Raw genomic sequence first — 13,144 nt, 5'->3', positions numbered from 1 at the left:
AGCCACCAGGGAGGGCGGCAGCGTCGGTGGAGAGNCGGCGAGGCGCGCCAGGGGCGGCTCGGCTGGCGGCAGCAAGAAGGTGGCGGCTGCCTTGCAGCAAGCTCTTTGGGCCAGTGGACAGCAGGAATTGGCGAGGAGAGTGGGCCGCACATTGGGGCGAAGGGTACCAGATAGGCGGGAGGAGGACAGGAGAGGGAACCAGAAAGCTTGTGAAGGGATTGCAGGTCGCAAATAAGAATAATGGAACAGGCTCGGTGCTCGCTGCTTTTATGCGTGCAAGGATGGCGGGCCCGCTCTAGTTGTCGAGAAGCTGCAGCAGTACTTCGCTCATTCCTGGCTCCTTCGTGGCCTGAGGGCGTCGGGATGACATGATCGTTTGGAAATCGGGGGTTGGTCGCTGGGCGAGGGCCTGGCTGTGCAGAGGATGGCGGCCGCGGTGCAGCGGCTTGCGTCGAGAGCCTGCTACCAACATGCACATTTCGAGGACAGGTGGCAGGGAGCAGGGGAACCCTTCAGAGCATCATGGCAGCAGTGATGCTCAGGAGGTATGTCATGTAAGGCATACAGGAGGAGGTCTCTGATGCAGGGGCGAATAGCCGCCAAGGCCTTGGCCGCTAGGCGGCCGTCCACTGCCGTCTGGTGGGCCAAAAAGCCCCTCGCTCATGATGTATGTCAGTTTAATTTGCCAGCAGCACAAGGCTCCGCTAGAGCTGCCAAAGCTTGGCAGGTGCGGCGCCAGGTTCTGGGCGCTGCCAGCTGGATGCCGCTGCCAGTTGTCTTTAGGGGGAGGGGATCGCGGCCCAGGACAATGCGCATGGTTTGTTTCCATCGCTGCTCGTCCCTGTTTTCAGTGCTCCAACAGCACCGCCACTGACTCCGACCACCCGTGCCCGCATACACCCTCTCTTGTGCGCTTCACGGCTGCTCCGCGACCTCCTCGACCCGCTCCCGACCAATTGCGCAGCGCCGGGAAGCGGCAGCACTGCGCCATGACGGTCTCCGCCCCCGCCGCTGCGTACCTGCGCTCGCCGTCGGGCCGCCGGCTGCTCGACTCGCAGTGCCAGACGTCGGTGGCGCTGTTCAAGCAGGTGTGAGGGTGCCGCATGGCATCCCCCGCAAGACCTCAGCAGCCGGCCAGGCTTCGTTCGCCCAGCCAGCCGGCCTGCTGCCTGTTTCAGCCAGCCTCCAGCGTGCCTGCCATGCCATCGTGACCGCCTGCCAGCTCGGCCCCCTGCCTCTCCCTTGCGTGATTCCTGGGTTTGACCCGCCTCTCCCTTGTGTGATTCCTGGGATTGCAGTCCTGGTCCACCTACCACAAGCTCCTGGAGGTCGACTTTCTGGAGCATCGAGCCCTCTACGCCGCCCTGCGGCAGCTGCTGCTGCGCGAGGCAGCCTCCACCGCCGCCGGCGCCGCCGCCCCGCTGGCCATGCTCGACCTCGGCTGCGGCGACGCGATGCAGATCGCGGGCTGCCTGCGGGAGTGCGGCGCGGGCGTGCCCGGGGGCGCCCTGCCCCTGGGCAGCTACACAGGCGTGGACATGTCGGCGGCGGCGCTCCAGGCGGCAGCCGCGTACCTGGCGCCCGTCCTCCAACCCCACTGCTCTGTGGAGCTGGTTGAGGTGCGAGGCAGCGCCCCGCGCCGAGCCAGGCCGCGGGTGGGGTCCTGCGCCGCGCCGCGCCGCGCAAGCCAGCGAGGATCGCTGCCTGCCACACGCACGCCCGCCCGCCCGCCTCGCCGTCTGCCGGCCGGCACCCACCCACCACACACACACACACACACACACGCGCACGCACACACTGCCCGCTCTGCTCCCGGCCTCCCCCTGCCCTGCCCTGCCCCCGTGCAGCAAGACATGAAGGAGTATGTGGGGTCCTGCCCCGACCAGCGCTTCCACCTGGCCTTTGCCTCCTTTGCGGTGCACCACCTCAGGTGTGGGGCGGTAGCAGCAGCCAGCGGGAAGCGGGAAGCCTGGGTGGGCGGCAGCCAGCAGCAGGCCGGCAGGCGGGCGGTACGACAGGCAGTGCGGCAGGCGGTACGGGGCGCTGCCTGCCAGCTCGGGGCAACTGGCAGCTGGCACAAGGCCGCTGCGGGTTCTGTGGGCAGACAGCTGTCGATGGCTCCTGCTTGCTTCCTCACGACGTGCTGCCCTCGCCCTGCTTGCCTCCCTCTGCTTGCCTCCCCCCCGCAGCCTGGAGGGCAAGGCAGAGTTTGTCGCCCAGGTGGCGCGCTGCCTCAAGCCAGGCAAGCGGCGGCGGGCCTGAGGGGACTGCCACAGAAGGGTGGCGACCGCAGCCCGCAGAAGGGTTTGCCAACCACACCCGTACCCTTGCCCACCCCACACCACGCACACTGACACAGCCACAGATACAGACATCCTCCTGCTCCTGCCTGCGCTGCTCACCTGCAGGCGGGCTGTTTGTGGTGGTCGACATCTTCCGGCGGGAGGGGGAGAGCCGGGAGCGGTTCATGGAGCGGTACCGCGACAACATCGCAGAGGCGGTGGCCAGGGGTGAGCGTCTGGCGGCCGCCGCCGCGCTGCCTCACCTGCCACTCCCGCTCAGCTGCTGCCCCGTCCGCCACTCCTGTCCCCCAGGTGTCGGGCGTTCGATCCGCTCACCCACCTGCCTGCCTGCTGCCGTGCCTGCCCTTCCCGCTGCCTGCAGGCATCATCGACGAGGAGGAGGCTGTGCCCATCGTGGAGCACGTCACCAACCACGACTGGCCTGAGCAGCTGTCAGACTATCGCGGGCTGGCGGCCGCCGCCGGCTTCGCCGCCGCTGAGTGCCTGGCGACCGACAGCAAGGAGTTTGGGCGGCTGGTGGTGCTGCGCAAGTGAGCGAAGCGGGCTGGGGCCACAGGCTTGGGCCAGGGCTGGGCCTCCGCCCGAGGGGGCAGGGTGTGCAGCCAGCCTTGGCGCTGGGACATTCTGCACCACGTCCCTGATCTGAAGCTGTGCCTGTTTATCGAGCGCTGGCAACCTGCAATGCTTGAATGTTGAAGCACTGCAGCCGTAATGTACAACACACACGCAACTGGAAACTAGCCGTGCCAGCTGGGATTTCCTGGGCCCCACTGCACACTGCTGCCAGGGAGGCGAGGATGGGCTGCGCAATGCCTAGGGCAGGCAGCGGCGCGCCTGCGGGATCAATTACAACCTTGAAGACAACATTTGGGAATCCCAGCCGTCGAAGAGAGCAGTTTGCAGGCCTTGCAGGCTGCAGGGCCCAGCCGCCTCCTGCCTGCCATCACCTGCCGCCGAGGGCGGCTCGCCCACCGCCTCCATCACTCGTCGTCGCTGTCGAAGCTGATCTTTGTGGCTTTCTGCGAGTGGTCCACATCCTTGAAGTGCGCGCCGTACAGCTTGCTCTCCTTCTTCTTGACTGCAGGGGCGCAAACGGAAGGGCGGCGGCGGGTCGGCGGCGGCAGGCACGAAGGCAGCGGAACACCCAGGCGTGGCAGTGCGGAGGCCACTTGCGCCCCAGCCGCTCAGCTCTGCGCGCTGCTGTGTGCTGCCGGGCGCAGCCTGCCCCCGAGCGGCCAGGCAGCCGCCGCTCGCTCACCCGTAGTGCCAAACTTCAGGAGTTCCTCTGGTACCGTCTGCTTGGCCTCCCGCAGCACATTGATGAGCTCGCCCGCCCGCGGCTTGTCGTTGTTGCCCACAAAGAAAGTGTGGGCCTTGCCTGCAGGGGGATGGAAGGACACAGCATGGGGAGAAGAGTGGGGGTATGGGACGAGGGGTGGCAGGGGAGCAGGGGATGGGCGGGAGGAGGGTGCTCGGCGGCGGGGCCGCAAAAGCGCAGCACGGGCTGCCGCCATGCCGCGGGCGGGCGCCCGGTGCAGGCCGCCGCACGCGGCGCTGCCTCGCGTGTGCGCCCTGGCTGTCGATGCGCGAGCGGCGGGCGCACCCGTCTTGCCGGCGCGCCCCGTGCGCCCGATGCGGTGCACGTAGTCCTCTGTTGTGAGTGGGAAGGAGTAGTTGAGTACTGCCTGTGGGTGGGACACGCGGGGCAGGAGAGGCAGGCAGCAGGGTGAGGGAGCAGGCGAGCGAGGAGATGAGGAGGAGAGGGGTGAAGGCAGGGAGGTGGGCAGGCACAGGCACATGCAGTGCAGAAACGTCAGGCCTGACAGGCCAGCACCCCGTGCAGGCATGCACCACCACCCTCCGCGTACACACACACACCCGCCGCGCGCACCTCGACGTCGGGTATGTCCAGCCCGCGCGCTGCCACGTCTGTGGCCACCAGCAGCGGCACTGCGCCGCTCTTGAACTGCTCCACCGCCGAGCTGCGCTGCACCTGGGAGATGTCGCCGTGGATCGCGGCCGCCTGCTTGGCATATGGGGGGCAATTGGGGGTCAAGGCAAGGCGGCACCTGTGTCATGGGCGGCTGGCGATTGCTGCTGCCGCTGCCTCCTGGCTGCGACAGGGGCCAGCCAGCAGGCGAGCGGCGCCTCGGGTGACGCTGCGCCCAGGGCCCCAGCCAGCACATGCCACCGCCCGCGCACCTTCCAGCCCTTGCGCTGCAGCAGCTGCTCCACCCGTACCGCCTCCTTCTTGTACAGCACGAAGATGATGACGCGATTGGAGCGGGACGCGTGGTACCGCTGCAGCAGCTCGTGCAGCCGCCCGTCCCGCGCCCGGTCCTCAATCACCTCAATCACCTGCACTCAGGCCCGGCGGGAAGGTGAAGAAAGAATTGATTCAGGGAGCGCAGCAGGCGGGCACGCCGCAACTGCCACCCGTGGCGGGGCAGCGCCAGCAGCAGGAGCGGTCCCCTCCACCCCAGCGGCACTGCACCAGCCCACGCACGCCAACGCTGCGCACCGGCCAGTGTCAGCAAGCTCAAGCGCGCACCTGGGTGACTGAGTGGGAGGCGGCCAGGTCCTGGGAGCCGATGGTGACCCTCACGGGGTGGCAGAGGAACTCAGAGGCCAGCTTGCTGCAGGAGGGAACAGGGGCGGGCAGGGGTGGGACAGCAGCGAGGAGGGAGGCTGGGTGGCTCGTGACAGGGGGACAGGACAATGGATGTGTCCGTGAGTGGCGCTCCAGTTCCAGTGCCGGCCTGTCGGCGCCTCCTCCAGCGCAGCATGCCTCCCTCAGCGCAGCACAGCGCAGCGCAGCGCAGCGCAGAGGCGCGGCCAGCTCACCGGATGGCGGGCGGCCAGGTGGCCGAGAACATGAGTGTCTGGCGGTCGGCGCGCGTCTTGCCGGCAATGGCGCTGCGGCACACCAGGGAGCGTAGCGCGGCTGGGAGCGCCGGTCAGCCGAGCAGCAGCAGGCTGCCCATCTCCAAAGCCTGCTGCGTGAGCCGCCCCATCACCACACCCAAGCACCACCACCACCACCACCACCACCACCACCACCAAGCTACACCACACCTCCTTACACCACACCAACCCACCACACCCGCGCCACCTGACCCACCGTATGTGCGGCTCAAAGCCCAGGTCCAGCATGCGGTCTGCCTCGTCCAGCACCAGGTAGGACACCTCGTCCAGCCTGGCAGCAGGGGGAGGGAAGAAAGCGCGAGGAAAATGAAGAAAGAACAGGGGGGTGGGAAGCTGGATGGGGGGGGGCATTTGAGGCCACTCCCACACACCACTCGCCGCCAACAACACCCGTCACCCCACCACCACCACGCCGCCGCCGCCACCACCAACCACACACACGCGCTGCGCGCGCCCCGCGCCACGCCCCCACCTGCAGGCCCCATCCTCCAGCAGGTCCTCCAGGCGCCCCGGCGTGGCCACCACGATGGCGGCGCCCTTGCGCAGCGCAGCCACCTGCTCCCGCTTGGGAACGCCGCCATACACGCACACCGTGCTGCAGGCAGGGCAAGCAGGAGGGCAGGGGCAGGCAGGGGAGGGAGGGGCGTGGGGACGCGTGCGGGCACCGGCGCAGCCGGCAGCACAGGGGCTGGCAGCCCAGGCGGCGCCCGGGCGGCCCAGCCTGCCACGGCGGCCAACGGACGGTCGGCAGCAGCCCCGCGCGCGGCGTATCGGCCCATGCCACGCCGCCGGGGCAGGCCGGGGCGGCCCCCCACACCTGATGCCGCACTGGCTGCCCGCCTCCTCCAGCACCGCGCAGATCTGTAGGGCCAGCTCCCGGGTGGGGGCAATCACCAGTGCCACAGGCTTCTTGCCTGCGGGTGGGTGGGTGGGTGGCGCAGCGGCGAGGTGGGCCCGACGGCGCCCAGGCCAGCCAGCCGTGGCGGCACCTACTCTGTCGCGACAGTTGGGACAATCAACGGGCAGCACTCCACCCATCCAACAGGCCCGCAGCAGCCTCGCCAGCCCGCGCCCGGTACAGAGCCGACGCCCGCGCCCGCGGCGCACCCACCCGTGGCGACGCCCGCCTCGCTCTGCGCGCGGATGTGGCGCAGCGCGGGCAGCCCAAAGGCCAGCGTCTTGCCAGACCCTGTGGCCGCGATGCCGACCAAGTCACGGCCGCTGAGCGCCAGCGGCAGGCACTGTGCCTGGATGGGGGAGGGGTGCTGGAAGCTGCGGGTGGCGTGCAGCTCGGCGGCAGACAGGCCTGTGGAGCAGGGAGGCACGGGGGTGGGCATGGGCGAGGGAGGAAAGCGCGGGGGCGGCGCCGCGGCGGCGGCCGGCGAGGGCTGCCGCGCAGGTGGCACGGCAGGCGGCAGGCCGGCAGCATGTGGGGCGGGGCTTGGCACGCGCCCAGTGCAGCAAAGCGCCGCACCCGACTGCGAAAACTTGGTGATGGGGCGCAGCGGGGCTCCCTCCACCGCGGTCTGGCGCTCCTTGCGCCACGCCGCCACGTCAGCGTCTGACATGGCCGCCACGTCAGCCGCCTCGCTGTACAGAGCCTTGACCAGCGCGGGGCGGCTGGCTGCCAGCTTGCGGTCCCCCACCTCGGCCATAACGCCTGCAGGCGGCGCCCCGGCACCAGTGCTGGCGCCAGCAGCAGCACCACCAGCCGCTGCCTTCTTCTGCTTCTTCTTGGAGGGCTGCTGCTGCTGCGCTGCGGCCGGCTGCTGCGGCTGCTCAGACGGCTTGGCCGGCGTGGCCGCCGCCTCGCCCGCCTCGCCCTCGCCCGCGACCTGCTTCCGCTTCTTCTTGCCCGCCTTGCCCGCCTTGCCCGCGGGCAGCGGCGCAGCCGCCTGCTCCGCCGTAGCCTCGCCGCCGTCGCTGCCGCTGCCGCCGTCGACGGTGGCGCCGCTGGCTGCTGCCTTGAGCGCCTTGGCGCGCTTCTTGAGCTGCTTCAGCTCCGCGGCGCCTTGCGCATCCAGCTGCCCCGTGGACGCCACTTTCCTCAGCGCCTTGATCTGCTTCCGCACCGCCTTGTGCTCCACTGCGGGCTGCAGCGGGATGGCCATGCTGGCTGACGGTACGCCTCCCGCTGCCTGCCGGGCTGCCGCAGTCTGCAGGATGTGTGAAAGCAGTGGCGGCGGCGGCGGTGTCAGGGCGGTGGCGGTGGTCAGGGCGGTGGCGGTGGTGGAAGGAGCTGGCGGCGGCCCCCTGGCTCCCAGTCAAGGACAGAAAGCTCCAGGGTGCGCCCCACACCCCGCCCCGCTCTGCCATAGCACCGCCACGAACTTGGCAGCAGCATGCAGGAGTGCAGGAGGCCCCGAGGAGGGCACCAATTTGCGCTTAGACACTACCCAGGCCCACCTGTAACGCTGAAAAGCGATATACACGCGATGCAATGCCCCGCCGCCGGTGCTCAATACGCGAAACCAAGGCGAGACGGGCGCTGGGGAGCGGCCTGCAGCACCGGGAATGTTTTGCACAGGCAAGGCACGCAATAGGGCGTTTCAGAGGTCCCCCTGGATGGGAAGGTCGAGCCCCATGCTGCGCGCGCTCGCGGGCGGTGGCCATCCTGTTCGGGTGAGCTACCCAGCTGAGGACTGTTGCATGCTGGCCTCTGCGTTCAGTTCCACCTTTTGCCAGCGCTATGCGCAGCGATCGTTGAACTTTACATGACCCGCCCCGCCTGTAGCCTGAGACCTGCACAGCCCCGGCTGATGATCCCACGACGCCTGATTAGCTCGCTCAGAGCGCGCGGCCGGCTGGCGGTAAGCCTGCCGGTGGCCGCCGCCCCGGGCGGCGGCGGCACCGCCGGCGGCGGCGAGCCACGAGGCAGCGGCGAGGAGCAGCCACCCGACTCGCAGGAACCGCCACCAGCGCCGCCGCCGCCAGCCCAGCAGCGTCAGTGGCGACAGCAGGGGCAGCGTGGGCCGTCCAAACTAAACTACACAACCAAGTTCAAGCCGGCCTACTCGACCAACGGCGCTCCGCCGCCCGCCAGCCTGGAGAGCGGCGTGGTGCAGGGGGCCAAAGTGGTGAGGGCCAGCAGGCCCGGCTGGATCGATGCATGAGACCCTGCCCGCGCCGACAGCTGCTGGTGGCGGCGGTGGGCGTGCTGTGCGCGCAGGCGGCATGCTGGCGACAGCCTCAGTCGCGGAGCCGCCAGCCGCACCTCATGGCCCCGCTCTCATGCATGCCCGACGCACCTCTGCCCTGCCTCCCCTGCCCTTCCTCCACTGCGCCGCTTCCCTGACCCACCTTGCAGTCATGGTCCGACAGCCTGAGCAGCCTGAAGCTGCGGCGGCGGTGCAATCTGCTGTGGGAGGAGGGGCACCCCAACTGCGTGCTGCTGGTCAAGAAGCCCGGGGACGCGGCAGCCAGCCAGAAACTCAAGGAAATCGGGTCGTGGTGCGGCCTGGGGCGGCTGGGGTGGCTGGGGTGGGGCAGGAGGCTTCCGGTGTGTGCGTGGCGGCGCGCAAGCGGCTGCGCCGGTCGTCGACTTGCCCAGCGCTTGCGGCCACCCGCTCTGCCTGCGCGTCCCGTCCTGCCCCGCTCCGCCGCTGCACCCACCCGACCCACGGCACCCTCTGCCTGCCGCCTCCATCCTAACCCACCCTCTCTGGTCTGACCCGTCACCTAACGGCCGCCCACCCGCCCACGTGCCTGCCGCAGGCTGAAGGGTCACGGCCTGCAGGTGCTTGTGGAGCGGCCCGTGGCGCAGGCTGAGTTCTCTGAATTCGAGGCCTTCCAGCCCTCCCGCCACAACCCGCAGATAGATCTGTGCATCACCCTGGGAGGTGTGGCTCATGGCGGCGGCAGGCACTCTGGCATGGGGCCGCGGCTTCGCCAGGAGCGTCCGGGGTGGCGGGCGGCCTCTGCATTCCGCCCCTGGCGCCAGCCGCCGCCAGATGCCCTCCCAGCCTGCCCTGCCCGCCTGCTGCCGCCTGCCTGCAACGCCGCGCAGGCGACGGTACTGTGCTCCACCTGGCGTCTCTGTTTGTTGAGGACGCGCCGCTGCCACCGGTCATCTCCTTTGCGATGGGCACCCTGGGCTTCCTCACACCATTCAATGCCAGCATGGTAGGTGGGCAGCCTGTGCAGCTGGGCTACAATGTGCTGTTTCAGCAGCGGCTGGCGCACGTTGTGCGGGCCTCTGTGCTGCACAGTGCATGGCAGCGGCCAGCCAGGTGGCACGAGCGCTCGGTGGCTTACTGCCTGCTGCCTGCTGCCTCGTCCTGTGCCTGCTTGCCTCCCCGCCACCGCCTGCAGTCTCGCACCGTGCTGTCGCGGCTGCTATGGCCGCCGTGGCAGGGGGAGCCCGTGTTCTGCACGCTGCGCAGCCGCAAGCAGTGCGAGGTGCACTGGTGAGCACTGCGTGCCTGTTTTTGGCGCTGGGCGGCGCGACACACCTGCTGCTCCGCTGCTGCCGCCGGCTCCGGCTGTTGCCGCTCTTCGCCTGTAATGGCTGAGCCTGTGTGTTGACGGGCCTGGTGGTGTGGTTGTGTGTGTGTGCAGGGGCGGCCAGCTGCAGCGTGTGCACCATGTGCTCAATGAGTGCCTCATAGATCGGTGAGACAGAGGGCAGTGGAACAGGGAGGGAGAGGGAGAGGGAGAGGGAGAGGCAGGCAGCCTCGGCAGGTTGAGCACGCAACGGCACAGCGGGAGCGACACCACTGCTGCTCACCCCCTGCCCGCCTCCCTCCCGTGCCCCTGCCTGGCCGCAGGGGCGCCTCGCCGGCCATGGTCCAGCTGGAGTGCTTTGTGGACGGCAGCCACATCACCACGGCGCAGGCAGACGGCCTCATCATCGCCACCCCCAGCGGCTCCACAGCCTACAGCATGTCGGCGGGTGGGTGGGCTGGCGGTGTGGGCTGGCAGGGCCGCAGGGAGGTGGCAGTGTGGTGGCAGGCAGGCCGGCAACCCCTCCCCCAGCTCACGGAATGAACGCACGCCGCACTGCACACACCGCTGACGGACCGTGCTGCGCCTCTGCATGCATGTGTGTGCAGGTGGCCCCATGGTGGCGCCCAGCGTGCCCTGCACCCTCATCACGCCCGTGGCTCCCCACAGCCTGTCCTTCAGGTGCGGCAGGCTGAGCTCACCTGCAGAGGCCCTGGCACACTTGCAGTGCCGGCAATGGCTTAGGTGGTGGCAGTTGCACACAACAGGCTGGCTTTCAGCTGATGCATGGAGCAACGTCGGCACCTGAGCTCGCCACCCCACCTTCCCGCCCTGCTGCCTGCCTTGCTGCTGCCACGCCGCAGGCCGGTGGTGGTGCCAGAGCATTCAGTGATCGAGGTGCACCTGCCCCAGTCCTCTCGGTCACATGCCAGGTGCGGCGCAGTGAGGTGCTGCTGCCACGCTGGCGGCGGCACGCCTTCCAGTGCCGCCAACCTGTCGCCATGCTCCGGCCGCCACCGCCCAGCGCTGCTCTGTCAGCAAGCTTTAACTTGCTTCCATGCTTGCCTGCGTTCCCCACCCCTGCAGGGCGTCGTTTGATGGTGCGGTTGGGGCGGGTGGATGCGTCGGGCAGCAGGGGAGAACAGGGCAGCTCAGGGCAGAGCATGCATGCCATGCCGGTGCTGCCGCAGGCTGGCGCGCTGCCCACTGCCCGCCTGTGCGCCGCTGCCTGCAGGGCGGCACACGATGCGCATGCTGCGCGACTCCTCCATCCTCTGCCGCACCAGCCGCCACGCGCTGCCCATGATCAACATGCACCCGCTGGACGAGGACTGGTGGGTCGGGGGGGGATGGAAGGGAAGCTGCCTGGAAGCTGCATAGTATCCTGTGTGTGCCTGAAAGCGATGCTCTCGATTCATCGCCCTCGCTGGCCTGCTGGGGCTCTGTGTGCTCCCATCACACGTGTGCTGGCACAAGCACTCACCTCTGGCTGTGTCGTACCACCGTCCTGCCTGCAGGTACGAGGGCATCACGCAGAAGCTGAGCTGGACGGGGTCGCTGCGGCATGGCGGCGCGCCTTCCTTCCGCGGCGGCAGCGGGCAGCGGTAGCGCGCGGTGGTACGCCGCTGGTCCTTGAACTCTCCCGTCTGCCTGCTGCAATCTGCCTGCTGCAATGAGCACTGACATTCAATGTGATGTGATGATTCGTTTGCCTTACACACACTTTCTCAGCATGGCAGGACGGTCCGCTGCGATGCGCAGCGGCCGAGAGCAGCGTACGGGATAAAGGAGAAAAGGGGGCATAGTCTGGCAGGCACACACGGATAGCAGTAGAAAAGGAGCAGCAGGGGGAAAAACAATGGCAAAGCAAACAGCAGTCTGGCAGCGGCCGAGCGCGGCGCCGCCGAAGCGCGGCCGCCGGGCACTTAATGTCAGGGAAGGAACAGCCAAAAGAACGATTCTGTCGGGAGCGGGGAGCCATGATGCAGGCAACACTTGTGCAGCAGCTCGTGAGGCCAAGCTGGGGCAGCAGCAACGCCACGCTGTGGCGGCCGCAGGCGCCTCAGTCCTCCAGCTGCTCGGCGTCGCCGCCCCTGAAGCCCGTGCGCTGCAGCAGGTTGTTTTGTCCCATGATGTGAAGCATGGTGGGCGTCTCCACCACCTCCTCCTTCTCCTGCACACAGGCCAGGAGCCAGCAGCATGCGCGCTTCAGCGGGGCTTGCAGGTGGCGCAGCCGCAGGCGCAGCTGGTCTCCACCCACACATGCAAGCAGAGCTGGCTGGCTGGCCGGCTGTCTGCGAGCGCTGGCCGGCTGGCCGGAGGCGCAGGCAAGAGCAGGAAGCTGCCGCGGAAAGTGGCAGCTGCCTCACCTGGCGCTCTAGGTCCCCGGGCAGGACCGCCCCTGGGGCGTGCAGCTTGCTGAGGCCGGAGCCGGGCTGCGGCTCGGTGTACTTCATGCGGGTGTAGTCCCACTGCAGAGACACACACAGGCACACACACACACAGGCACATGCGTGAGGACCAAAGGGAACACCACCCAACACCACCCACCCACCCACACATCACACCCACACACACAAGCGGCGGCCAAGGCATTGCACGGGCATGCCGCAACGTGAGCCAGCGCCAGCAGCGGCAGCAGTCGCAGGCTTGCGGGGCGGGGACCGCGCATGACAGCTGCCGAGCGGTATTTTGAGAACAATTTTGAAGAATGGGCTGCTGGGGCGCCAGGCTTGCTCTTGATCCCACAGGGTGCGGCTCCGGCAATTGTTGCTGTGCATGCTCACCGGGATGGGACTGAAGATGCGCTTGTGGAAGACGACGGTGAGGATGAGGAAGGTGACGGTCAGCAGGCCCACAATAGCCCAGAACAGGAAGCCTGCGGTGCGGGGGCGGCAGCGCGGCGCCGGGGCGGACAGGTCGGTGGGGGATGTGATCAGGCCACAACAAGCCCGGCGCAGCAGGTGCAGTGCAGTGATACACCTATGGTGCAGTGCGGAAGGTGCGCTGATGTGGCGCGGCGCAGGGCAGGGCAATGCGGGGCAGGCAGGCAGGCCAGCAGGCAGGCTGCGCACCTGTGCTTGTCTCCCAGCTCCATTCGGAGCCAAAGGGGAAGGGGCGGCCGGTGCTGATGCCCGGGGGAGGCGGCGGCGCGGGAGGGGCGGGCGGCCTGCAGTGCGGCAATGAGGAGGCAGGCGGCCGGATCATCCAGGGGCCTTGCAGGCGGGGTGGGGGTCAAGCCAGTCAGGCAGGCAGAAGGAGGAAGGCGGGACCCACAAGAGCTGGCGGGGTGGTGCTGGCGTACTCACGAGGGCGGCGGCCCCGGTGGGGCAGGCGGCTTGGGCGGCTTGGGCGGCGGCTTGGGCGGCGGCTTGGGGCTGGGCGGCGGTGGCGGGCTTGGGGGAGGGAAGGGCGGGTGGGGAGGGCGGGGGGGACGGGTGGGGTCGTACTCCTTGGGGGGCGGGGCGATGAAC

The 13,144-nt window shown here is 68.9% G+C and overlaps 5 protein-coding genes across 5 annotated transcripts in view; 2 read left to right on the top strand and 3 right to left on the bottom strand.

Annotated features, from left to right (window-relative positions):
- Window positions 1-989: 989 nt before the first annotated feature.
- On the top strand, window positions 990-2,837 carry CHLNCDRAFT_136703 (hypothetical protein; the record flags this gene model as incomplete). Its single annotated transcript, XM_005845597.1, has 6 exons — window positions 990-1,088; window positions 1,299-1,619; window positions 1,848-1,930; window positions 2,190-2,220; window positions 2,360-2,510; window positions 2,665-2,837. 6 exons carry the CDS (start codon window positions 990-992, stop codon window positions 2,835-2,837), a joined length of 858 nt encoding a protein of 285 aa, XP_005845659.1.
- A 446-nt stretch (window positions 2,838-3,283) lies between these two features.
- CHLNCDRAFT_36420 (hypothetical protein) lies at window positions 3,284-6,565 on the bottom strand (the record flags this gene model as incomplete). The annotated part of the gene is made up of 11 exons (XM_005845490.1): window positions 3,284-3,381; window positions 3,562-3,681; window positions 3,907-3,988; window positions 4,195-4,326; window positions 4,506-4,661; window positions 4,855-4,939; window positions 5,148-5,219; window positions 5,425-5,499; window positions 5,701-5,823; window positions 6,046-6,142; window positions 6,340-6,565. 11 exons carry the CDS (start codon window positions 6,563-6,565, stop codon window positions 3,284-3,286), a joined length of 1,266 nt encoding a protein of 421 aa, XP_005845552.1.
- A 137-nt stretch (window positions 6,566-6,702) lies between these two features.
- Window positions 6,703-7,732, bottom strand: CHLNCDRAFT_58526 (expressed protein; the record flags this gene model as incomplete). Its single annotated transcript, XM_005845489.1, has 2 exons — window positions 7,635-7,732; window positions 6,703-7,384 (listed from the first exon to the last, which is right to left on the bottom strand). A coding segment is annotated over exon 2 (636 nt), but the record flags the coding sequence as incomplete, so codon positions are not given.
- Window positions 7,733-7,987: 255 nt separating this feature from the next.
- On the top strand, window positions 7,988-11,279 carry CHLNCDRAFT_136701 (hypothetical protein; the record flags this gene model as incomplete). Its single annotated transcript, XM_005845596.1, has 12 exons — window positions 7,988-8,305; window positions 8,536-8,678; window positions 8,943-9,067; window positions 9,235-9,350; window positions 9,540-9,634; window positions 9,786-9,839; window positions 9,995-10,119; window positions 10,280-10,352; window positions 10,535-10,603; window positions 10,758-10,786; window positions 10,906-11,005; window positions 11,189-11,279. The coding sequence occupies 12 exons, from the start codon at window positions 7,988-7,990 to the stop codon at window positions 11,277-11,279; spliced, it is 1,338 nt and encodes a 445-aa protein (XP_005845658.1).
- Window positions 11,280-11,733: 454 nt separating this feature from the next.
- Window positions 11,734-13,144, bottom strand: part of CHLNCDRAFT_136700 (hypothetical protein) — a gene marked incomplete at both ends in the record, with an annotated part of 4,930 nt that continues 3,519 nt past the window's right edge. The window contains 5 exons of the mRNA XM_005845488.1: window positions 11,734-11,844; window positions 12,041-12,142; window positions 12,458-12,549; window positions 12,746-12,840; window positions 12,980-13,041. Of these exons, the coding sequence (XP_005845550.1) occupies window positions 11,734-11,844; window positions 12,041-12,142; window positions 12,458-12,549; window positions 12,746-12,840; window positions 12,980-13,041 (462 nt within the window). The remainder of the gene's footprint in view (window positions 11,845-12,040; window positions 12,143-12,457; window positions 12,550-12,745; window positions 12,841-12,979; window positions 13,042-13,144) is intronic.

This window comes from Chlorella variabilis (assembly GCF_000147415.1).
Source record: "Chlorella variabilis unplaced genomic scaffold CHLNCscaffold_17, whole genome shotgun sequence".
NCBI lineage: Eukaryota > Viridiplantae > Chlorophyta > Trebouxiophyceae > Chlorellales > Chlorellaceae > Chlorella > Chlorella variabilis.
The sequence above is the reverse complement of the archived record's forward strand: the minus strand, read 5'-3'. Positions and strand labels throughout refer to the sequence as shown.